This window comes from Enhydra lutris, unplaced genomic scaffold (genome assembly GCF_002288905.1).
Source record: "Enhydra lutris kenyoni isolate GAN:26980312 unplaced genomic scaffold, ASM228890v2 scaffoldscaffold36, whole genome shotgun sequence".
NCBI classification, from domain to species: domain Eukaryota; kingdom Metazoa; phylum Chordata; class Mammalia; order Carnivora; family Mustelidae; genus Enhydra; species Enhydra lutris.
Window position 1 is genome coordinate 2,394,584 of NW_019154120.1, and position 25,557 is coordinate 2,420,140.

The 25,557-nt window shown below is 54.9% G+C and overlaps 1 protein-coding gene across 4 annotated transcripts in view; it reads left to right on the forward strand.

Annotated features, from left to right (window-relative positions):
• LOC111154230 (myelin basic protein) overlaps positions 1-25,557 on the forward strand; it is a 108,868-nt gene that overhangs the window by 23,552 nt on the left and 59,759 nt on the right. For all 4 annotated transcript variants that reach the window (XM_022513704.1, XM_022513705.1, XM_022513707.1 and 1 more), the window contains exon 3: positions 14,168-14,252. In XM_022513704.1, coding sequence (XP_022369412.1) covers positions 14,168-14,252 — 85 coding nt within the window. The remainder of the gene's footprint in view (positions 1-14,167; positions 14,253-25,557) is intronic.

A 25,557-nucleotide genomic window follows, 5' to 3' on the forward strand; every position in this document is an offset into this window, starting at 1 on the left:
AACTGGATGCGGAGAGTGAAATCCCTGGAGAAGCAGGGACACACACACACACACACACACACACCAGAAGTTGCCCAGGAGGGCGTCAGGGCGCTCTCCGCTCCCGCAGCCGGTGCGCGTCCTCCCACACGCCCCTCCCCGCTCAGCACACGGCTGTGTCCCCCGTGCTCCGCCCAGGACAGAGCTCAGCCCCACACACCTACAACGGCACGCGTTCGGACGGACGACGTCGGGGTTTAACGCACGCTGCGGTCGACTCTCCCGACTTATCCCGAAAGAACTGCAGCGAGCGCCTGAAAAGGAGAAATAAAATAATGTGGAAAACACGCCCTCGGAAAGAAACATTCTGAAACCTGTCATAGTCAATAACCTTCTTATTTCTGGAAAACTCTTGAGCGGCCTGTGTCTGACTTGAGAACAGGTCGCAGAAGGTAACGCGAAACACCTTTTCACAGTTCAGTTTTGTCCAGTCGTGCTTGGTGGGAACCAGGGCCGCCTCTGAAGGGGGAGCACATCCAGCCCACCAGCTGGGGTTTGGCCCCGGGGGGTACGGCCGCAGCACCCGCTGCTGGGGATGCTGGTGATGTTTCTGTTCGAGATGTGGAATTTTTTTTTTTAAAGATTTTATTTATTTGTCAGAGAGAGAGAAAAACAGAGCAAGCACAAGCAGGGTGAGGGGCAGAGGGAGAAGCAGGCTCCCCACTGAGCAGAGAGCCCAATGTGGGACTCGATCCCAGGGATCATGACCTGAGCCGAAGGCAGATGCTTCACTGACGGAGCCCCACCAGGCGTCCCGAGATGCAGAATTTGTTACTGACGTTAGTGTTCCAGCAAAGCCTAGAACGTGCTGAGTCAGCAGTCCTCCTGCCCTTAGGACCGACCCAAAGACAGCCCCTCGGCACAGTTCTGTGTAGAGACAGGACCCTAAGCTGGATTCTGTTGCTTAAGAAACAGAAGTGGGTATTTTGTTTCATCTGATACAGGAGAACGCTCACACCTTTGTCAGTTGGGGCGGCAACAAGTCTACAAACACACGTGATTACTAAAGATATAAATAAGGTGTAATTAGTAACAAGGAACAAAGCCACCTGTCAACACTCCGTCATAAAAACACTGGGCTGATTATGAAACGGTGCCCCAGGCAGCATAAACCTGCGTGGGGTCCGCAGGCCAGGCTGGGAGTGTGTGTGTGTGTGCACGCACACGAGCAAACGTGCTCGGCCCCCGCCTGGCCCCCCTTACCTCGGACGTGTCCATGCACCATGCTGTGCAGGACCCGTTCCCTCAGCCACACTGGGGCCTCGGGCTCAGGCTCAGGACCCCAACGGCTCCCGCTTCGCGTTCTGGGCTTGACCCCGAGAGATGCTCATGTTCTGGCTCTTGAGGCTCCCAAAGGCTCGTTTGCAAAGTTAGTCTCCATCAGAAACTGTGGCCCCGTTTGCCGGCCACTATCTTTGGGCCACAGCAGCTGTTAGGTGTAAGTGATATTTTAACACAGGCTATTAAGTAGAAACAATGTAGCAGTAAAATGATTCTTTGTGTAAAACTACGGAAAGGGCAGACTGTGCAACAGAGACCACCCGGCCCACAGCCCTGCCTTCTCTCTGTTGTCACAGATTACGTCCCTGGGCTTCGGGCCGGCCAATGGCCTGAGACAGGAGCCCGGAGCTCCCATGAGACCAGACTGTGTCTCATCTTATTCTTAGCTGGACACACAGGGCTTTCTCTCCTCGTTTCTGACTTCATTCTGTGTTGTTCCCTATTTACTCTGCCCCTAGGTGAGTGACACTCAGCTCTGGTGAGAGAGCTGGGGGTGGGGGTGGGGGGTTTGGCGGGCGGGGGAGTCCGAGATCTTGCCCTCACATTCAGACGCAGCCCCGAGGGCGCCGACGCGGGGGTGCATGTCGTTCAGCGGGTGTGTAAGGAGGAAGCAGCACGCTCGTGAGGTGTGCCGTGCATGAACCGGTGTTCAAGTTCCGTGTTGGATTTACACCGGCTGAGAACGTGATCTCAGGGATGATCACGGGCCGTCAGTGATGTCGGCGGCTGTCGGACAGGGCGGGCGCTCTGGGAGGCGTGAGAGGTCCTGTGGTCACCACCCACCCAGCTGGCCCTGCCGTCGTTGCCGGCGCTCACTCAGCTGCTGGCCGAGTGCCGTCAGCCCGCGCCGGGGCTCCGGAATGCCGCTGCGTCCCTCCATCCTCAGAGGGCTTCGGTTTGGTCGCTAACAGGGAAGAGCCCATCCTTTCATAGGAAGACTCGGAGCTTCTTAAGGAGGAAGGACTTCTTGATATTCAATACAATCCTCTTACAGTCCTTTTAACGACATGAAACCGAACAGTCCGGCTTTCAGAATGTTATTTCCTGTCTTTTCTCACTTGTGACTCGCAGTGTGGTTTCGAAGTTTAAATTTGGAAGCCAGAGATTTTCTGTGCTGGACTGTGTTTGTGTAAAATTATCTTTCTGAGGGTGCGTGTGCGATGTTCCGAGCCCGCCAGCCCCAGACCCCGGGGGACGCGCTTGGCGGCTGTGCGCACGACGCCTTCTCCGGCTCTGCACTTGGGGGATTGTAACGTGTCGTTCTCCTAATGGGTAACTTGGTGCCTTCGTTAATTTGATTATCACATCGTTTAAAAAAAGCCTAGGTAAAATTCGTTTTTATGTTTCTGCGGCTTTTGATGGTTACAGAACAGACTCTCCTCTAATGCATTCTTAATCACACTTCAGCACAAGGTGTTTGTGACCAAGCTCAAGTCGTAAGGACGGAAGTGAGGCGAGTCGGTAATGACCTGAACTACACGCGGCACCGTAGGATTACGGCAACGAGGTTATTCATAGAGGTGTGTGCTGCCTCATAATTGTGGTAAGACACTTAAAATACCAGTGTCTCCAAGTTGAGAGCAAAGGCGAGCCCCGTGTTGTTTTCGGAGGTGCTCGAGCAAAGGCCCTGCCGGCACAGCTTGCACGTTCGCTCCCTCGGCTGGGCTGTCCTCTCCTGCCCCCTGCGTGGGCCACCTTGCACCTGCTGCCCTCGTGGGCAGGCAGCGCCTCCCCTCCCCCCACCCTCGCTGGCCCTGGCCTCAGCCCGGACCCCCACTTGCAGCTGCCGTCTCGCTGTCCTTGTGCAGCTCCCCAGCCCCGAGGCTGGCTTCCTTTTGTTTCTCCCTAGGGCTTTGCCTGAGACTCCAGCGTCCACTCCGAGCTGGTTTCCTCACCCAAGAGAGGGGCCGGGGCGTCCAGCCAGCCCTGACCGCTGAGCGACCGCGCCAGTTTGGGCCTCTCCTTTGTCTGCTCGTTGGGCCCTGCTGTCCCCCAGGTTCTGTGCTACGAGGTAGGGATGCCGTTCCGCACTCAAAGTCAAATGTATTTATTTATTTTTTTTATTTGGTTTTTTGTTTGTTTGTTTAGAAAGACGCTTTTTTAATTTTTGTTTTGAAGATTTTATTTACTTGACAGAGAGAAATAGCAAGAGAGGGCAGCAAACGCAGGGAGGTGGAGAGGGGGAAGCAGGCTCCCCGCCGAGCAGGGAGCACGATGCGGGCTCGATCCTAGGACCCTGAGACCATGGCCTGAGCCGAAGGCAGATGCTTTGTTTAAAGACGACAGTTTCAGCTCCCGAAGTCGGTCTCCCTATGGCCCCCAGCGGGGATTCAGAGCCCCTGCGGGTGTGTGAGCAGCCACCCCTCTGGGGAGCCCAGCACCGAGGGCAGGAGGGACCCCTCCCCTGCCCCCGCCCCTGCGCGCCCTGCTCCTGTTCCCCTGCAGGGGTGCTGTCAGACACTGCCGGCACTCGGGAGCCCTTGGCCTGACGGGGTGCAGTCGCCCGGCCCAGGCTCATCTCAGGGAGGAAGAAATGGAGGGAAATGGCAGGAGCAAACACCCGTGTCCTTGTCAGTACGAAGCAAAGCCACCATGAACGGGCATCTGAGGCGTGACTGCTGAATGCTGGGCTCCCGCCTTTGCTGTCCTTCCTCACCGCTCCCCTGGCACCGAGAGTGCTGGGCTTGCGGTGCTCCTCTCGCCTCCAGATCGTGCATGAGACACTCCTGGTTCTCACTGGCACGGCTGTGGAACTGAGTATGCTTTGCATCCAGCATCATGGGTCTTGGGGTTTCTTCTTTTTGTGTCAAATTAATAAAAGAGCTATAGGGACCACCCCTCACACACCAGATTAAATAAATTGAATGCAAAATCTTTTTTTGCCCTTCTATTCTACGTCAGGACCATTTTAGTTCTTTTTTTTTTTTTTTTGAGATTTTATTCATTTATTTGACAGAGATCACAAGTAGGCAGAGAGGCAGGCAGAGAGAGAGGAGGAAGCAGGCTCCCCGCTGAGCAGAGAGCCCGATGTGGGGCTTGATCCCAGGACCCTGGGATCATGACCTGAGCCGAAGGCAGAGGCTTTAACCCACTGAGCCACTCAGGTGCCCCCATTTTAGTTCTTTTATTTATTTATTTATTTATTTTTCATTTTAGTTCTTTTAAAAAGTGGTTTATTGCAGTGCATTTCAAAGTGAGGTATAATGAGATTTGTACGCTATTCCAAGAGCATTAATTAATACTTCCTTCTGATGAGCCATTTCTAATACGCAGACTCTCTTCATTTCATTGCTGGAACGCAGAATATTTAGTTTCTTTGTTTAGGAACGTTCTATTTCATGCTTTTCTTGTCAAGTCTTCAGTGTTTAAAAGAAAACCGAACTTGGGTTTTATGTTTCTGTTCCTGAGCCTATAACTGTGCTCTGGACACAAGGAGACAGAGGGTGATCTTTTTAAGTCCCAGCTTCTGCAGTGCTCGGGGCAGAAGCATTGCCTCCTGCACCCTGGAGAACGCCGTCAGATCTCCTCCCGTCCCAGTAGCTCCGCCGCCACGTGACCTGGAGGGTGCGTTACGTGCTCCATAAAGAGGCTTTTCAAAGTATTTTGTGACTCTTATCTTCATCTGCCTACACTCTGACTGAATGTTATCCTCGATTATGAAACAAGAGAACGTCTGTGTCTTGAAAAGCAAAATTTCTCCTGAACGCGCCTTTTCCGCGTGAGGGGTCAGTCGCACCGCTGCGGCGACTGGACCTTTTCGCACGTGTGCGTATCGGTTCTCGCAGAGGACTTGCTCTCCTCATGGAGCGCGTGACTCATCTTGGTGCTGGACGGGGAGAGACAGGAGGCGGCCTGCTTCGTTCCTGCGGCCCTGAGAGCGCGCTGGGGCAGGTCTGCTGCCCGGGTCGCGGGCACGGCGGTGTCCCGCTTTGAACAGAGCATCTGCAGAGACGAGCAGCGATTCCGTGGGCGGCGCCGGCTTGTTCCCTTGGAGCAAAGGCGCCAAAATGCAGGTTCTGGGGGGGAAATCCGTCTCTTTCTTTCTTACTGCATTAATATGCTCATTAAAACATGCTTTTTACTTAGAATGATTTTACTTCCACCTTTTCTAAGGTATGGAAAATAGAAGAGAAAGGTTTGTAAAATAAATGATGGCGGTTGATGGTGTGGACGCTGCCAGCCGAGGGCCAGACCGTGGGGCAGGTTTCCCAGGGGCCGTGGACGCCCACAGAAGCCCTGTGAGGTGGACCATTGCCACGCGGCCGCTCGCCAGCAAGGGGCTGAGCGACACAGGGCTGAGGGGCACAGTCAGGAGAACAGGACTGTTAGCCCTCGATGCCCTTCCGCCGTATCCGCATCCCGGAGAGCCATTACAGGAACGCGTGCGGGCCTGTGTAGGGTCCCATGTTTATGGGAATTAACTAGGACCCTGAGGCTTTTATGACATAAAACTAAAGGAAACATATTCAGCTTCAAGCTAAGAAGGTCTGAGTTTTCCATCCCCTTATTCTGCTCTCAGGAATGTAACTTATCCTTTTGAGCTGATGAATGTCTTAATTACCTGAATTACCTTTAGTGCATTTTAACTGAATGCGCAGTTTACTACCAATGACTCTAGGAGCTGCCCTGAACCGCCAGCCTCTCTCTCCCTGTCCCTGTCGGTCCCTCCCCCTCATACCCTTCCTTATGTGACTGTCCTTATTTAAGACTGGACCAGCGGATAGAGCAGTAGCTTCCAGGAAAAAAATGCCAAGATATTTGTGTTCCTAAAATAGAAGCCAGTATGTCCGGTTACGCAACGGGCCTCGATAAACAGTTTTACCATGACGCAAGTTAATACTTGTTTTGCTGCGACTTCTAAAAGTCAATCCTTAAATCGAGCTCTGAGCTCATGTCTTTGCCTTCGTTATTTGAAGAACACGGCAGTCCTAATTACACTACAAAGCGGCCTTGGCAGAGACGGTGGTGTGAACACTAAGTTGTCACACGAGCCGCTCCGGAAGCGGATGGCTCCGTAAACTACCTTGAATTCAGAGCTGCAGGTCTCTTGCCATGACGCTGGGACCTTTCCCTGGGAGCCGCCTGCACGCTGACCTCTGAAGGCTTCTCAGACGCGCTTCCTGCAGCTGTAAGGCACAGGCCGTACAGCACTCACTGAAGGCGCACGGGTCAGTGGTTCTCAGTAGGTTCGCAGACACACAGGACAGTCTCAACAGTTTTAGATGTTGACCTCACCCCAGAAAGAGCGTGTGCTGTTTCCCCCTCAGCCTCTGTGCCCCGGCCCTCGCCGCCGTGAGTCTCTTCCTGTCCCTGGATGTCCCTGTTCTGGACATTTCACGTGAATAGAATCACGTGACGCGTGGTCTTTCTCTCCGGCTGCCTTCGCGGCGCGGACGGCGTCCTGTGTCGGTCCGCGCTTCCTGCTGTCTTACGGCTGAATGACACCTGCTGGGGGCAAGAGCTCACGTACGAGTTTCTGTGTGGACACATGTTTTGTTTCTCCTTATACACTTTCTTGATTTAAAAAGCCAAGCCCGGATTTTCATGTACTCACGTCATCAGAAAGGCTCGCTGTGTTTTCCGGATGCCATTCCGACAGACGGGTCTGGGAGAGGAGCCCTGGCTTTGACCTCACGCCTCTTGGAGACTTGTCATGTCATTGTTCTGTCCTTCTGGGCTCCGCAGGATTGAACAAAAAGCCTTTCGGTGCCTCTGTTCATAAATTCATTCAGGTTAGTCGCTGTCACCAGATGGAGAACTAACCAGCCTAGGAATTAGAATAAATTCTTCCAAAATTTTCATTCCCCACATTTCAGAAACCAATCTGGGATCTTGGTGCTGAATCCCATGGGGTCCCCACGCCGGACGAGCCACCTACTGTGAGGAAGGGCTCCTTGCCCGGGCTTCACCGGGTCCTGGCTCCTTGGGCCATGTTGTTCTTCTTTAACAAACGGCTTTGTTGAGGCAAAGTCACTTACCATAACGTTCACTCATCTCAGGTGCATGACTTGGGACGTTCTAGCACGTCCACAGGATTGTGCAGCTGGCACCACGGCCGGATTTTATAACCCATTCGTCACCTCCAAAGAGACCCAGCACCCCCTAGCACTCCCTGCCCGTCCCCCTACCCCTACCCCCGGGCCCCAGGACCAGCATCTTCCAGTCCGTCTAGTGTTGGCTGCTCCGGACATTTTACGGACGTGTCTGTGTCACCGTGCCCCGCGGCAATCGGCCACCAGCTGCTGTCAGAGGACGGCGTTTCCCAGGCTCATCCACGGGGAGGTGCCCGTTGTTAACCAATATGTTCCGCGCAGGAAGACGCTGCACTCTCTTGCCCGCTCTCTCACCAGGGGGCGTGGGGGCTGCTTCCCCCACGTGGTGTTAGGAATGTGCTGCCCTGAACACCCCTTAGAGCAATGGCGGGGCTTCAACTTCTGCATACCCTGATCAGCAGGGGCTGTTGTCTGTCTTTTTGCTTGCATCCATCCTAGTGGATAATGTGGGGGCACCTTTTCTTGTGCTTATTGGCTGTTTGTACGTCTTCTGTAGAGAAATTATTCAAAATCTCGCCCATTTTTTAAAAAATTGGGTGTTTTGTCTTTTTGTTGTTGAATTGTAGGTGCTCTTTACATATTCAGGACACTGGTTCCTCATCAGACAGATGATTTGAAAGTATTTTCTCCCGCTAGGTTGTTGTTTTACTTTCTTGAGGGTATCAGTTGCAGCCCAGTTTTAAATTCTGATGAAGTCTAGTTTGTTATGTCTGTGGCTGTGCTCTCGTCTCCTATCTAAGAGCCACTGACACCAAGGCACTTGATCTAAATTAAATCTGATTCTCACCTTCAGGTCTCTATTCTGGTCATGTTGTTCCTACTCTCAAACTCAAAAGAGTTTTGATGACTTAAAAAGTATTTTTATACAGAATTTATTGGTAGCAAACACACTAGCAAATGGATTTGTCATTATCTCTCCCTCTCAAATACTTCCCTTTGTCTAGAACAGTGGCTCTCAACTAGGAGCGACTCCCTTCTCCCAACAGGGACATTTTTTCAGTGTCTGGGACATTCCTGGTTGTCAGCAGCAGGGTACCATGAGCATCTCGTGGGTAGAGGCGGGAGATGCTGCGAAACGTCTCACAACGACAGGAAAGCTACACCCCACAATGAGCACTGACCCAGCCCACAGTGTCAAGGAAGTCACACTGAGAAACCCCGGTCTAGACTCAGACCTGCCCTTCTGCTTTGATATCCCCATTCTGCTCTGATTCCACATAAGGAGGGACATGCCTTTGAGACGGGCCATGACTCGAGTTTTCATCTTTCTTCATGTTCTTTACTTTGACCCTGAAAGCTCGCCGTGTTTTGCTAGTATCTGTTACTTATCCAAACCCAGCCTAGAGCAAGAAAGAATAAGGATGATCCTTTTATTTTTTTTTAAAGATTTTATTTATTTATTTGACAGACAGAGATCACAAGTAGGCAGAGAGGCAGGCAGAGAGAGGAAGGGAAGCATGCTCCCTGCTGAGCAGAGAGCCCGATGCGGGGCTCGATCCCAGGACCCTGGGATCATGACCTGAGCTGAAGGCAGAGGCTTTAACCCACTGAGCCACCCAGGCACCCGATCCTTTTATTTTTAAGAAACAAACCAAAAATGCTGAGTAATTACTGCAAGGTTTATAAGAACTGTTTATATTACCCCCCCGCACGCACACATAGACACACATACACACTCTCTCTCTCACATTCACACACACGCTCACATTCACTCACACACACAGATATGCGCGCACGCGCACACACACACACACACACGCACACACACACCCTCATGCTCGGGAATCTTTCCTGTGCAGATACTTCAGTACTTCCATGGTTTCAAACGCAGTGTGTCACCCAATCCCTCTCCGTAACAAGAGCAGCAGGATTTCTGTACCACATGAGACAGCAGTGATCTGGTCCTAGCTCCGTGGGCGCTAGTGCGTGGAGAGCCACTCGCCCCTGGACCGCGTGGCCGGGCAGGACCTCATCAGTGGCTGCTGCCCCCTGTGCTGGTGGCAGTTGCCTCTTTGAGACATACTTGAAGGGCTGGAACTGCACGTCTACACAGCCAGCCCGCACAGGGCCTGGGTTGATTCTGAGAGCCGAAAGAATGTTTTGCCTCTTAAAGAAGTACAAGAGCGGGAGGGAACAAGTTTCCGTCAGAGTCCGCCCTGCTCCCTGCCGACGCGCTGGGTCGCCGGCGGCCAGCCCCGGACTCGCTCGCAGCCTGGTCTCCGCATCCCGAGCCCCAGACCGGGGATCGCCATGCTCTCCGCCCCCATCGGGGTCCTGTCCCCAGCTGCCCTCCCTTTCTGAAGGCTTGTTCACCTGCCCGCGCAGCACATGGTCCCGTGGGTGTAGGGTCAGGGATGCTGCTGTTCCCCAATGTGCTCTTCTCACCTGCTCATCCTAGGCCCTGGGACCTTTGTCCATGGATCCTTGTCACCAACTCTGAGTGTGTGGGGAACATGTGACATCTTTCTGCCGACTGGGAAGCCCACAGTAGGGAAGCACAGGGGTCCTGGGCTGCGGGTCACCCGGGCAGAGATGCTGACCACTGCTGTGTGACAGTCCCCTCGTCGCGTCTCTAGCTCCGGCAGGCTCCATCCATGCGGCCGACCCCTCTCCCGGCTCACAGAGCTGCCTTCCCGGGAAGGTGCTGAGCCAGGCAGGTCCTGGGCATGTCCCAGGAAGCCCCAGACTGGACCAGGAGCAGAACAGCTGCTGCATTCCCCACATCGGGGTGCATGAGGCAGAGCCCCAGCTGTGGCCGCCGGCGCTGTGATGTTGTCGGGCCTGGTGGAGGTGACCCACGTCCGCTAAGAGGACTGCATTCCAGCGCCGTGAACTTGAGTGAGTGAATAGAACACAATCAGGGAACTCAAACCGGATAATACTCCCACAGTTGAGTTTTGAGAGTCCCACAGTTTCTTGAAACACGTTTAGACAGTGGCAGTCACACACACATTTTGACAATCAGGACACATTGGGGCAGTGACACTCTGGTCCCCGGTCATGGGGACTGACTCTCTTGGCATATCTGCATGTTCTGTGTTTTGTCACTTAGAGGAAGCTCCTATTTCTTCACCGTGAAAATTCCATTATGTTTGACACACATCACCTTGACTGTGTTTGTTTTGCTTGTGGGCATTTTGTTTATTGAAAAGGTGTTGTACATAAGGATGTACTTTATATTTGTGGAAGAGCAGCAGCATCAGGTCTCAGGACAAACTTTTTACTTGGACAGAAATGAGTCAGTGGATGTCTCAGGGCAACGTGTCCTTTCTGCACACTCTGTGGGCTCATCACTCAGGAGGTGGGAGGAGGTCCCGTCTGTCCTCACGCATCCACCCGTCCCCCTGGGGCCCCTGCAAGGAAGAGACGGTGGACGCAGGGTTGCTACGGGGGAGCAGTCCACACCGAGTGCAGCTGGACAGGGCCAGCATCTCGTTGCCCCACTTTGGTAGTGCAGAGATGGCGAGGTTGTGTGACCGTGTCATCGACCTCCAGTCATGATTCACTTTAAATATCAAGCTTTTGCTCTCATCTCTGAGACTTTTTGGAATTTTACCCCAGGAAGGAAGATGTCACCATTTCTTACTGGGCGACACCACGGACCGTAAGGGGCATCCTGATTTTAGATGTTGATGCATGAAAAAATGCACCTGCAGTGAATAAAAATGGCAGCTAAAATGTGTGGCATTACTTCTCCAGTAATCCTTGTTTTGTACTAAGTGAAGAGTAGGACATTGAGGTCATCCTCAAAGCGGGCCGTGACACCCGGACACGGGACATGAACTTCCAGCTGATGGGACAATCAGTCCAAAAGTGTTCTCTGTTCAAGTTTTGCTCTCCTCCCGAACTAAATAGGGAGATATGGAAAAATACATGGTCAGCCACGTTTGGCTTCCCCTGCTGAAGCAGGAGTTACCCATTTTAAACACAACAGTTGAGCAGTTTTCTCTCCAGCACCTGCTGGGTGTCAGGCGTGGCGAGGTCTAGGGACAGAGGCTTATAAGGCAAGATCCCTGTGTCCCTCAGACACTTTGCAGTGTGATGGGGAGAGAGGAGTGAGTCCGTGGGGGTCTGCAGTGGGAAGGGGCTCAGACCCACCTGGGGAGGAGGAGGGGGAGCTAAGGTGCCAGGCAGAGTGAGGTCCTCGCTCCCAGATACCTTCCCCCATACTCTGACCCGCCTGGCCCCTGAGGGCAGGAGGCTGGGAGGGCTGTTCCAGGCAGAGGGTCAGCTTGGTTCTGTTGTCCCACGGAAGAGGCTGTGAACGTTTATTCCGGTTCCTGGAGACTTCCTGTTTCCCTGAACCCCCAACACTGGAAGTTGCTTTTTCCTCAATGTTGTCAATACGCTAGAAAATGCCATCTCATCCCTGTCCCACTGTTACCTCTTCAGTCGCTGTGACCCGGAGCGCACTAGTCTGTGTTAGTAGTTACTGGTGAGACCGTTGGATCTCAGCTCGGGAACCACCAAGCTAGTTTACTGGCCAACCGGTGATAGCAGATCCCCCCCCCCCCCATGTTACAGTGTTAATTATCAATGTGCCTCATGACCCTGGCTCGAATTTACTTGTGGGAACAAGATTACAAATGCTGGTCACCCGTTCAGGCTTCCAGAGGGACCGGGGGTTTGGGGAGCAGAAGGCCTGCTGCTGTGAATCCGGAGGGCTGGCCTCTGCCTCCCCAAGGCCACCGAGGTCCCCTGCCGCCTGGGCCTCGCCTTCTCTCCCACCTGCTGGCTGCCTGCATGTGCTTGTCCCGACCCGGGAATCTGTCTTGGTCCGAATCAGACTTTCCGCTGATGGAGTAGTAATTCATGGCTTCCTCACGAGAAGATGCCTGTTCGTCAAGGCGGTCTCTGTCGCAAGCAGCAAAGCCCACTCAAAGCCCCGAGACCTGGGAGGGACGGGCGAGTCCAGAGACGGGAAGTCCTGGCTTAGGGGACTGCCCGCTGGCTTCACGAAGCATCTCTCTCCCTGCACGCACCCCACCCCTCACGCAGGCGTTCCGGTCCCCCTGCGTGGGGGATCCCGGAGCGGGCAGTGTCCCCGAGACGGCGCCGGTCCCGCTCGGCCCCAGGAGCTCCCTGCAGCGGGCACCAGCCCTGGGCGCCACCTGCCCCCTCCAGCCTCCCAGAGATCTGACAGCGAAGGACGGGAGTCCCTCAGGAGGGCCGCGGGGAAGCCGAGCAGGCCAAAGCCAGGGGAGGAGGCAGCCAGGTGCCAGAGCCAAGGCAGAAGGGAGGATTGTCACCTTTTCCCAGAGTTTCCATTTTTACTTAACAAACAGTCATAGAGCAGTTCCTGTGTGCCTTGTATGCCCAGAGTGCTTACAAATACTAACTTTCCCAACCCTTGTTACAACACAACCACACAAGGTCACTATTTCCTCTCCTTTGTAGAAAAGGGAACCGAAGCACACAGAGAGGTTCAGTGACTTGTCCAACGTCACACAGCTAATAAACAAAAGCCAAGCCAGAGTTTACTCCCAAGCAGTCTGGCTCCCCCGCTTACAGCCCTGGTGACGGTGCCTATCCGGCTCTTCAGAAGGAGAATGTACAGCGGGAGGGATACCTGTCTCTTGGTCCTAGCTGGAGACTCAGGGAATGAGAGAAGCTTGGGAAAAGTGACTCAGAGAAGGGTGGAGGCCAGAGAGAGGCCGAGGGGAGCCAGGATCTGGGCATGTCCCTTTGTGCCTGTGGCCCGTGAGCTCCCGCAGTGCTGGTCATAACTGAGAAAATTGCAAACCAGGTCAATGGTCAGGGGCAGGAGCCTGGTGACAGTGCTCCTGGGAGTAACCAAAGTGCAGGGCACACTGTGGCCACGAAGGAAGGTCAGATGGTGCTGTGTGGGACGCGTGAAGCCACCGCAAGCGTTCCCTGTTACCAGACCAAAGCAAGACTCAGAGCAGCGTGCGCAGGGAGGCCCGACGGGGTGCTGGGTGGCGGAGATGCGGACCTGCCAGGGGGGCGCGGAGATGCGGGGGGAACACGGAGATGCAGGGGGCACGGGGTGGGGGGGGGGCGCGGAGATGTGGAGGGGTGCAGACATGTGGCGGTTGGCAGGGACATGCGGAGGGAAGGGGCAGTCCTTTCTGCTGTGCCCTGGGCAGAGCCTTTTGCAGTCGCGTTCCCTGTCACACTAATGAGATACAATTGAGTAAACAAATAAGAAGAAACTAAAATCTCATCTACCCTATAACCTTAAAATATAAACTTAAAACGAATGTGTGCCTGGTGCAGCGGTAGGGCTCCATGACAGAGTAGAAGGGAGGCCAGAGGGCAGCCCAGCCCGGTGGTGGCACCTGACCCCTCCTCTGTGGCCTCCTGGCACCGCGGGGACATCGGCATGGATTTCTGCCCCCGAAAGGGCCCCTTCTGGCACCAGGGCTGCCCTGCCTGTCTTCCAGGCAACCGAGATTGGAATTTAAGGAAGGCCGATTCAGAGTCCGCGCCTTCCCATGCATCCACCCCCTGCACCGTGAACGGGGACTAGGCGGTTCGGCTCCCAGAACACACGCAAGATGACCGGCCGATGCACTTTGTCCCAGGTGCTATTCCGTTTCTTTTGTACAAAAATAATCCACGGCCCAGAGAGTGCTTGCAGCCCAGGCAGAGAAAAGAGGTGGGAGCTCAAGCCTCTGCAGAAAGCCCACCCGAACCCGGAGACCCTCACAGCCGGGCAATGAGCAGGGGATGGTGATTAACTGCGAATTTTATAAGAAGAAAAGGGTATCACAACCATCTCCTTGACAAAGGTCCAGATCTCAAGAGAGGGTCTTGTTCTGTTTTGTTTCCAGGACGGAGAGAGCAGCGCAGGAGAGTCTGACAAGAAGGACATGCGCCAGCTCTCCCGGGAGGCCTCGGAAGACAACGAGGTGTTCGGTATGTGACCGGGAAACCGGAGGCCGGGGCTTCTTGTGCACAGATGTACGCATTTGGGGAAAGTTTTAAGTTTTTAGTCACATGAGTAATCTGAGAATCTGTTCTCAGTATTGAAAATGCAGAGGCCGGAGGAACATGGGTAAGTCCCCTTGGTCAGCCTCCTGCCATCTGTCCTCCCCGACATGACCATGCAGGTGGCCAATGACAGCTGTCGCCGTCTAGTTCTTGTTCCTGTGCTTTGTGCCGTCTTGTACGTAGACTCCAGAGACTTTCCAGGTGTAGACGAGCTGTACAGTATTTCTCTACTTATTTGACCACTGTGGGTAGAAAACCTAACGGGGCCTATAAAACAGAAATAACAGGAAGTGAGACTGTCCCAGAGCCCAGATATTTCAACCACAAAGAATGACTCAGGAGGTGTTGAAAATAACCGTTTTCTATAAAAGTTTACTTTTTTGTGGAGCCCGCTGGCAGGCACGACTCATCAGCATTTCTGCTCCACTCCCCTCCGAGAAAGAACGAATGCCTTCTCGTTTGATTTTAACATTAAGAAAATTACCTTTCCCGTGGGACTGCGGTACGCCATGACTTGCCACGATCACGCGGCTGAGCAAGACGCAACACCGATCTGTCACGTGCCTTGCTGTGTTCTCATCCAAGAACCCCCAAAGCTATAGGAGCAAAGGGGCAGCTTGCAGCGTGCCCAGACCCAGGGCGCTCGCTGGCCTATCAGAGGGAAAGGGAGCAGTTTTCTGGCTACCAAAGGGAGTGTCCCTTGGGCAGTGTGTCGTGCCTGCAGATTATGACGCCCATGGCAGACGGGCCTCCTCCCCATGCTCCCTAGCCTGGTCGCTGCTTACTTGAGTAAAGGGTTTCTCAGTACTTTCAGTCCCCTGGCAGGAAAAGCCGTCCCACTTTCCTATCTCTGATTTGTTTGCTGTTTTTCAAAAATCCCTTCTCTTCTATGATTCCGTCCTGAGTAAATGGCAGTAATGACAGAAGTACCACTGCCCACTCCCTTGACATCTTAAACTGTCGTGAAACTCAGCATAACCCAGAGGCGCAGAGGCTGAAAACAATGCAGACCAGTTTATGGAAACCAGTGGGGTCCGCGTGAGAGGAATCGGCATTGCACTGGTCACATCTGCTGCACGTTGGTTTTCCTGAGAACTTGATCGGCGGTGGGGGGGGGCAGGGGGTGATGCCCGAGTGTTGTCCACTGCCTTCCCAGAGTGGGGCCCCCATCCCTCAAGGCCAGAGGACCAGAGGGGAGAAGCAGCCAGTACATGAGGCCAGACGCCACCGCAGGTGCTCCGAATGCAGAGGGAAGGTCTGCAGAATTGGATGGAGCATCTGAGTGTCGATTTCCATCATAAGTCCATCTGCAAAGCTCTTTCTCTAGACGACCTCTCTGCTCCCATATTCCAACTCCATATGTATATTAAACACATAAAAGCAAACGACAGAATAAAAATGTCCAATTCTAGGTTTCCTATATGACAAGAGTACCTTCTAGAAGGATGCTGGCTGAGCTTACTTATTTTAAAGCAAACATCATCTTCCTCATTATTCCCCTGGTTACGTGCGTTCAGGAGTGTTCACAACAGTGTCTGTACCCCTGTTCCTTTTCGACACACTCTGCACACGTGTGCATACGCACTTGTGACATAGTGTCAGGGAAGAAGGGTCTCCTGTGATACGTGTTTCCCGAAGTCGACACAAGCAGGGTTTGATTTTCCGAACGCAGCCCTCTCCGGCCCTCTCAGTGGATACTCAGTCTGGAGACGGAGCCGTGTGTACGGGTGACTGTGCTCCCGTTTCCATCTTGGCACGAACCTGCGTTTGTCACGTGAGTAATCTGTGAATCTGTTCTCAGCATTGAACGTGCAGAGGCCATACGAATAGGGGTATAGCGGCACAAGCAGACGCCGCCTGGGTCGTTTCCTGTGACTTCCCCAGCGAGAGCACTGGGCACGCTTATGTGGGGGTCGTGGTGCGCAGTCCTCACGAGGTCAGGAAACAATCCCTAATGATCACCTTCACAACACGGGCAGCTGACCCTGAATCCAGGCTGAGTCACAGGAGAAGGGAGGTGTGAGGTGTGGCCACCTGACGGCACGTGACCCTGAGCGAGGGTGGCCGGCTCCCATGGAAGCCTGACTAATACAGACCAGGAGTTCCTGCGGGACTGCGGGCATCTGTTCTTGAACTTGCGATAATCCCCCACTCCTGATGCTTTCCTGTAATCCGGAGAAACCCCAGTGCAAAGGGGCAGAGTGACGAGGGAAGAAGAATCTCAGTGGATCTTGGCTGTCGATCGTGGCTGCCTAATCTTGGAAGATGTATCTGAGCTTTTTTTTTTAAATTATGAAGCGTTGTGCGAATGTCAGTCCAGATGAAGTCAGCAGCTGCCTCCCACTTTCCCTGACTAGACAAAATTTCCCCAAGTACCATAAAAAAAAACCCCATGCCTCGCGATGTTCTATGAACCCTGAGTCATTAGCAACCAGGTGGCGATAATCTTGAAGCTCCTGGCACTCACGTTGTCCACGTGTCGGACGCATGGACCTTATCCTTTATCTGACACATCTCTACAGGATCCAGGTCCTCAAGATCTCTGCGAATGTCAGGAAAGACTGTTGTCCCACAGGTGGTCAGAGTCCTGGCTTAGGGACGGAATCAGAGGGGCTGGGAGGTCACGGCCAGGGGCAGACTACTGGCAGGTACCTGGAGCTGCTGGCTGACAGTCACAGAGCGCACAGCTAAAACCAGCCTCCGTGAAGGCCAGAGCCAGCTGCGTACTTAGCAATGCCCTGAGGACTTTGACCGTTTCATTTCATGGGAAGATCCCAATGAAGGATTGTTCTTCATCTAAATGACTCACTCATTCGAGCACACTTCTACGTCTCCTCCTGTAATGTTTTTTTCCTGACAGTGTGTGGTTATACTTAGGACTGTTTGCCTGGTTACCCAAAGAGGAAGAAAACACGGTAGCCTAGAGAGCTATGTGTTGTCTAAGCTTTGGGGAACCAGGTCATTTTGTGGTTGGCCAGTTACCGAGCTTTTTTTTTGTTTTCCACCATGCACCCCCACGTATGTCGTACACGATCCTCGTCATTTGGAAAGCAGTCAGCAAGGAAGGCGGAACGGTCACCATCCCTCCGTCCAGAGTCCACTGGCCACAAAACAAGGGCAGGTGAGGCAGTTGAGGTCAGCAGAAGCCTGTCCCTAAATTATAGTGACAAAGGAGCAAAATCCCCAAAAGAGGGCACCCCTGCTCTTTCCCAATGAGTATGGCTCCTTCTAGACACGACCCACATCTCCAGAGTCAGAGCAGAAGGGATGAGTACTCAGCACATCTGGTGAGCTTGATCCCAGCTGCAGGACCCCAGGGTCATGGGAACATCGCCTCCCTGCCCCCACGTGTAACGGCGCCCATGGCTAAGTGAGGGGCACACGGCCTGTAGGGACAGACCCCTGTGGAGCTTCACAGGGAAAACCTTTACCAGCTCAGCGCGCAAATAACGGAGATAGAATTATCTATGTCTAGTGTTCAGCAAGAAAGTATTCGTCCTGGCAACACTGACACTTATATAAGTACAATCTCTTAAGTATAAACGTGTGTATATGCGTGCCTTCATCTCACAAAGCTTCAGTTAGCTCACACGAACACACAGACAGTGAAACATGGAAAGCATACAGTCGAGGTTGAGTCAGGAAAGACCACACACGTGAACCATATGGCGGTTGCTAATAGTTGAACTTCACTTTGGACCTGGAGAGTCCCAGCTGCTCCGGTGGAAAATGAGACCCAGTCCGTGTGTTTAATGTCTCCTTGTACGTGGGAGGTGGTGCAGCTGCGTGTTAGCTGTGTTACTTCTGCCCGTGCCCTCATCTCTCGTGTCTTGGTCTCCTCCCAGGTAAGCAGGGGAGATAAGAGAACCTCCCAGAGTGAACGAGCAGGTTTGCAAATGTGCACCTGTACAACACCCCTGTCCCTGTCCCCCACGGGGAGCAGCAGAAGGGGTCTGCATGCGGTCGTCCAAGGATGCCCAGCTGTGTTTAGCCAGTTGTAAGATCTTTTCCCCCGTTTCGGGTTTTATCACAGACGACCGTGTGGTGTCAGCCACCGCAGGGCACTTTCCTGGCAGCTGTGGTGACCAGTTTCACAGGAAAATTATAATAAACTGGGCAGTGGGCGTCTTCCCACCTTGGCGCTGGGTGAGGCACATGTCCCACTTGTGGCCTCACCTCGTTGCTGTCCTGCGTGGCCCATGCACACCCCTCGAACCCTGCCAGGGACGGGGGTGTGGACGCCTCTCTGGATGGGGAGGACCTGTAAGGGCATGTGCGGCGAGAGGAACTGCTCTGCCACGTCTGGAAAGTACTCTCTGCCACAGACAGACACCCTGGGAATTTTCGTACAGCACTGAGAAAAAAAACTTTGCATTTTTTGTTTCCAGGACCTTTCCGTGAGGAAATCTTGTTGAGATGCTATTTCCGATATTATTTCTATTTGATCAATCCTGATTACTAGACTAAGCTACAAAATTAGTAAGAAACAGTCATGATGATACAAAATTCTATCTCCCCTCGGTAATAACTGAAGGCCAGCGACCCACCCGGTGCTTTCCTGTGGACCCCTCGTTAACTGTCCCTCTGTCAAGGTCATCAGTGCCCTCCAAGAATGGCTTTCGGCGGCCTGCTCTTGTGCCTCGTGGATGCTGACTTTAATTTGTTGCTAATGATGGCTTGATTGTTGCCCGAGCGGTCGTTCACATCTAGGCCAGCGACAGAATCAATATGGAGTGTGTCTTTGGGGCAGATCGAAATCACAGAGTCACAGCCACTGGTCTGACCCCTCCCCACCATGTAGAGATGAGCGTCTGCTGGCCAGGACAGAGGCCAGAAGGCCACAGAGACCAGACTGTAGCTCCTGCTCCGGGCCCTGCCCTGAGCGCCCCCCAGGACACAACCGTGGGGGGCCCTTGGAGGACAGAAGCAGCTTTCATGTCTCTGTCTGACAGATACGCTAAAACAGCGGCACAGCGGGAGACATACTGTTCTGTGCCTCGCCTGCCTGTGAATTGCTACTTTGTATCTTTGAAACCCACACACACCTGCCGGGATTTGCACTGCCTCCTTGTAGTTCCCAGGCAGCCGCTGGGGGGTGCCCCTCTTTGCTTTCTGGTGGCGGACTCCTTTCTGGCCAATAGCTGCTACCTGGCAGGTGGCCCGGGGGGTGGGGCCAGTGCCTGAGGGCCCCTGCGGTGAGTGTGGGTGCTCAGGGCGGTGGGAGGTCTGGTTCTATGGGGCAGCACCTCCCCCCCGCCCCCGCCATGAGCTATTGGACAAACATCCCAGCCCTCCGTTACTTCGGTGAGGCTGTATCCCCGAGTAACTCGTGTGGACTCCAGCCCTCTGGGAGGACACCCAGCCTCAGGTGTCCCGTGCAAGTGGGGGTGCTAACAACCGACCTCTGGGTCATTGTGAGGAGTACACGCCATCAAGAAAAGTTGCCCCGCGTGGAGCTTATTGGGAAGGAGGCAGGGGCCGTGTGCGCGGCCACCCGCTGTCTCCACCCAGGCATGCCTGTCCCGGAACGTCTGGCCTCTCCAGGGAAACCCATCCCGCCTCGAACAGTCTGCAGAGAAACGTGATATTTAATAGTATGTGGGGGTACTGGGAGAGACGATAAAGGCCAGTGTCCAGAGATAGCTGACCTGTTCGGCAGGACCCGGAGCCTCTCTGTCCTCCGCCACATGGGCCACAGGGAGGGGGTGTTGCCGGGGTTCTTCCGGGGGCAGTGCTCGTCTCTAATGCTCCGGGGACCCTAGCAGGCTTGTCCGGCTCATGGAATAGGCACTCACCCACTGACCCACATACCACCGTGGTCCACGTCCCCCCTGGCAATCACCTGGATGATTCCAGGAGCCCCGTCTGGCTCCTGCTTCCATCCAGACCTCCGCCCTTGCACCCAGCCTCATCTCAAGACCATTGCAGTGCACACAGACCATGCACCCCTCCCTGCCCAGAGCCCCGCCACCCTTGCCACAGTCTGTGGGTCCCTGAGGGCCCAGGCACCTCTGATGGCACCTCCTACACTCCCCTGTCTCCCTTGCCCCCCTGTTCTCTCTTCTTGGAGCACCAGGCCTTTGCACGGGCTGTGCCCTCCTTCTGGAACACTCTTCCCCAGACATCTGGGTGGCAAGCCTGCCACCCCTTCCAGTTTGTGCCCAAATGTCTCCTTCTCGGTGAGATCTCTCCTGACCAGCCTACTTAGAAAAGAGCTGCGTTAGGACAGGAGAGGAGGACGGCACCAGCCCACCAAACAGGCACCAGAATCTCAGCACTCCATGTCCGGCTCGCTGTCACAGTCCAGCAGGGTCAGGCAGGTCACCCTCAGCAGTGACTCAGGGACCCAGGCTGCTGCCACGGGGCAGGGGTGCACGGGCATGGGCAGCCAGAGGGTGAGATACCCCTGCAGGAAGACAGTGTCCATCACTTCCACTGAGGCTCGGTGGGCCAGAAGTGCTCCCGTGACCGCAGCCCACAGGCCCGGCACATGGCCATCTCTGGCCAAGAGGAGGGGAGCTAGGATGGGGAGATGCTGCCTCCTGGTGCCGGGAGTTTGGCTCCCACCGTGAGCCAACACTGCCACTGTGTGTTGTCTGCACCCCACTGGCACCGTGGAAGGGGAGCCCCACGTGGCCGCTGTCTCCTTGCCAAGCATTTGGTGACCATACCGTGATCCAAGGGCCCCCACCTCCCCCTGCTGCCCTGTCCTCTCCTCTCCTCTGAGGCAGACTTGCAGACTGTCGTGTTCAGGGAGCTGTGCCACACAACGTGTCCTCAGCCTGAGCCATTTCCTCGTGAGAAGCTCTGCTCGGGGCCGCTGCTGAGCGAGTGACGGCGCGGAAGCAGTGTGCATCAGAACGTGGGCGCACGTGCTCGCAGTGCCCGTGAGTGTGTGTGCGTGTGCGCGGGTGCGTGGGCGCAGGCTGGTGTGGGTAAACGTTCTTCCCGCTGACAAAATATCTCCGAAACTCTGTGCGTCTCTTTTGTCCTTTGACATTAGGAATTGCTAAGACTGCCTGCACTCCCGCATTTTCGTAAAAAGGGTCGTCCTTCTTTACGGTCTGTGCTTTTTCCATATAAGTTCCTTGTAATGGTGAACCCTGGGCCACACAGCCCCTATGGGGAGTGGCTGCCTCCACGTTCCAGAACCGCCCCCCCACAGGACACCCCACTCCCCGACTGCGAGGAGGGGCGGACGGCCCTGCAGACACAGGTGTCTGTGCCGGGAGGGGCTCACGCTCCCTGAGGCCACCCCGGCCGTCCTGGCAGGCTCCCGCCGGCGGCTTCTTTCCTCCGCAGTTCCGGTAGTGGAGAGTCCCCGCGCTCATGATCCGGGCCGGCTGAGGGCGGTTTCTCCAAGGCGGGCGCGGGCGCGCGTTCCCAGCACCTCTCCGCGCCGTGCGCAGGTGAGGTCGGTGAGGAGGCCGGCGGGGGCGCAGAAGTGAGGCCTGGAGGCGCCTTCGGGAATCTGCCTCGGCAGAGCCCGTCCCATGAGGGGACTCTGGTCCCAAGGAGGCTCGCTCCAGGGGGGGAACGATGAGCCTGCCGGGCGTCCGGAATCACGAGGCCTGACGGTGCTGCCCACGCTGAGCCCGCTGGGCCTGGCCTTTACCCTGAAACGGTGGCTCCGAGTCACTTGAGGCCATCCAGGCCACAATAGGACACTGAAAGACTTCCAGAACAAAGAGGGAACACAGACCTTACAAACGCACAAGTGGCAACTGTGATGGGCTTTGGCCAGTGGCCAGCAATGGCCCCAGCTTGAGGCCCAGGGAGGCATGACCCTCCCTGCGTGGACCCCTTCACGGGACCCGCTGCTCTGCGGAGTCGGCCGGCCCCGGGCTCCCGTTCGACAGCGCCACGTTGCTCCCCAAGTCAAGCTGTCGTTGCCCACTCCGCCTCACACGCCGCCGGAACTCGCAGAGTGAACTCGGGGGCCGCAGGGCAGTGGTGGACCGTCCCCTCCTGAAGCCTCCACCCCCGGGACCAGGTCCAGATGCCTGGGGCCTGCGCATGGGACCCGCCGGCAGGCAGAGCGGCGCTCACGCACACCTGTCCCGGCTGCTGTGGCTCGGGGGTGGCCATCACCCTCCGTCAGCCTCTCCCACTGAGGGAAGGGCTGCGTGTCTCCCCCGTGAATTTGTACAGGGCAGGCCTAACCGCTTCCTCGCCTCCGCCACGGGCGATACTGTCGATATTTTTTAAACTGAAGAAATGACGTGTTTAGGAAGGAAAATAAAACAGCACAGTATGCTCTGGGTTTAGCAGCGCCGCGGGCCAAATACAACCAGACTCCCAGCTGTCCCTCCCCATCACGCAGCCTGACCCCACTCCTGTGCAACCATGGCCGTGACCGAACTCCGCTTTGCAGTTGCGTTCCGCCCGGTTTTCTCCTTGGAACTTCGATGTGTCATGAGCCAGGAGGGCTGTTTGTGGTCCTGTCCTCACGGTCCTCCCTGCAGCTCCATGGCTCGCAGACATGAAAGGCGGGTCCTTGCTTCAGGCCAGGCTTCTTGCTCTGAGTGGAGTGTCCCTGCTGGGCCTCCCAAACCTCCCCATCTGTGCCCGGATCCAGAGAAGCAGTCCCACGGCTGTCTGGCAGGTGACTTCCTGTACCAGTGATGGTGGTGGCAGGTGGGCTGCTAATCGAGGTGATGAAGGTGGCATGGTCCCAGAGGTTTGAGGTTGTTGTTCTGGAGGTCGGAGGCCATGAGATACTCGAGCATTCTGGAGGGCAGAGACAGTTAGAGACGCGTGCTCCCGGGAGGTCGGAGGGCTACAGACTCGAGCGTGTTCTTCAGCAGCTAGTGAAGTCGAGGTCATTCAGGCACATCCTAACTGGAATGTTTCGTTAGGAGGACTCAGTGCATTTGAGCCATTTTTATTTCAAGACTTTCCAAATTATATAAAGTGTACATAAAGGCACTCCTACCTTTCTCCCTATCTAACACCAAGGGGGGGTCTTAACTCTGCCTCTAGCTGAAACATTTTTAAAGTTACTTCAAAAAATCATGTCTTAATGTTCAGTTTCTTTTTCCTGGGAGCTTTGTTAAGAGCCAAAGACATCAGCAGGTGTCACAGCTCGCGGTTCCATATCTGGAACGTGACACTGTATCAGAGTGTGGCCTGCCACAGGTGGAGAGACAAGGGTGATGGGCACCTCTGTGAGGTGAACACAACAGGGACCCCGAGAATGCTGTGTGATCTTGGGGGGAATCTTAGGACGAGATTTGTCCATCCTTCTGGGATGCGGCCCCAATCACAGTGGCGTGGAACCTGATGGACACCGCACGTCACACATGCGCAGACACATTCACACGGGCTCACACGCACGCATGAGGGTGGGGGGCAGGTGTCTCCCGTGTCACCCCAAGCTGGTTCAGAGGCCGTGGGTGGAGGTCTGTCTGTGTGTGCGGGAACGGCGGGCAGGCCGTGTGGGCCTGGCTGCTCGACGCATGACGCGCGAGCTCTGCTGCAGGTGTGCAGGCGTGCGGCCGGAGGGCTTCCTGGCAGCTCTGCCACAGGCAGCTGTTGCCCGGACGGAAGACTGAAGCGCTTTCGTGTTTCGGTGCCGTGGGGATGGCAGCACTCTGAGGTCCACGGCGTGCGGTGGCATCGTCCTGGCTGCTTCTGCCGGGAAAGAACAGGACATTTAACCTGAAGGACTTGGGCTTTTCCCCCCACCCTGGCATTTCCCCCGCACAGCGGGTTCTGGTCCCGGCTTCTCCCCTACATAGGAATCCGCCTCTTTGTGCAGGGAGCTGTAGTCCTCCGAGTCATTCCTCCTCATTTTCATCAAAACTGAATGAGAGAAATGAGTATCTGTGATTGCGTAGGGGTGAGGACAGGAAGCACAAGAATAAAGAGAAAATTGGGGAATCCTAGACTGTCCTGCAGATGAGGGGGGCAGAGGCCAAGGGGCTTGGATGCTAGGAACACAGTCACGTCTTACGTGCACGCTCCCTGGCTTCCAGGAGATGGTCCTTAAGGTTTCGATGCCTGGGACAATCAGCAGCACTTCAGCTCACTCAAGGAGCTCTCCCTGGGATACGCTGTACACACCCGGCGTAGACTCTTCAAACGGGGCCATTTCTAAGCCACTGACACAGAACCTTCCCCTGGGCAGCCCGTGCAGCTGGGATCCAGTCACGGAGTGTGCAGAGAAGGACCCAGTAGCTGGCTGTCGGCTCCAGCGAAGCTTATAAAGGGGGGAAGTATGTAATTTGACATTTAAAATATAAGTAGAATGCTATTTTTGTGTTTCAGAACCCTAGTTTATTTTCAAAAATTATGTGAGTTTTTGAGTCTTTATTTTTGTAACTGCTTCTCTCCTCAGCAAGATCCTCGAGCAAGGAGAGACGGGCTCTTGCCAGGTAGGGCCCGATGAGTCAGCAGTTGGCAAGTTTGGAAATCTTGCTTCCGTGGAGCCATAGTGCTCTGGGGACATGTAGCTTCTCCAAGTCAAGAGAGGACAAGAATGGGGGATAGAATTGCTCAATGAAAACGTGTCCATTCTGTTGTTGCTGCTGTCACCCTGTTTAGGCATCAGCAGTGACAGTGTCCACACTCAGAAAAACCCGAAACAGTCCTTGTTTCCCTGGCTAGAGGAATGGGCATCCCCCGGAGAGTCAGAGGTGGTCTGGGGTTCCCCAGTGACATCTGCATGGGTGACATCTGACCAGAAATAATGGGGTGCAGAACCAGGAGGACAGCAGAAGTGACCCTTTCCTGAAGGTGCACAAATCTGAGCTCCGACGCCCTCGGATGGGCACATACTCCTGTCAGACGTCTGGCATAACTCCCGGGCCGCGCTGGCCTCCTCCCAGACTTGGACCCCGCCCTTCAAGAACCTCAAAGACGGAAAACAGACCAGTGTTTTCTTCCTTCGGGTGTGACAGGGAGCCGGACTGGGCCGTCCTCCATTCTGTATCTCGTGGGAGTGCAGGGGGGCAGCAGTGGACCAAACAGTGGACACCCTGCGTCCTGGACATCGCTTTTCAACTGGCTTTGGATCCTCTGGCTTAGTAGATGTGTGTCTTCTGCTCTGACCTCCTTGGGCCTCGCTGCGGACATCTGTCATCTGCAGACTGTCATACCTGTAGGACGGCGACCCGGGGGGGACGAAGTCAGTGACACAGTGGTCTCGTCATGATGACACTGGCTTCTCCCTCCTCCCCACCTCCTGAAGCCATCAGGCCCCGTTTGTGCCCCCCGACCCCCCTTCACC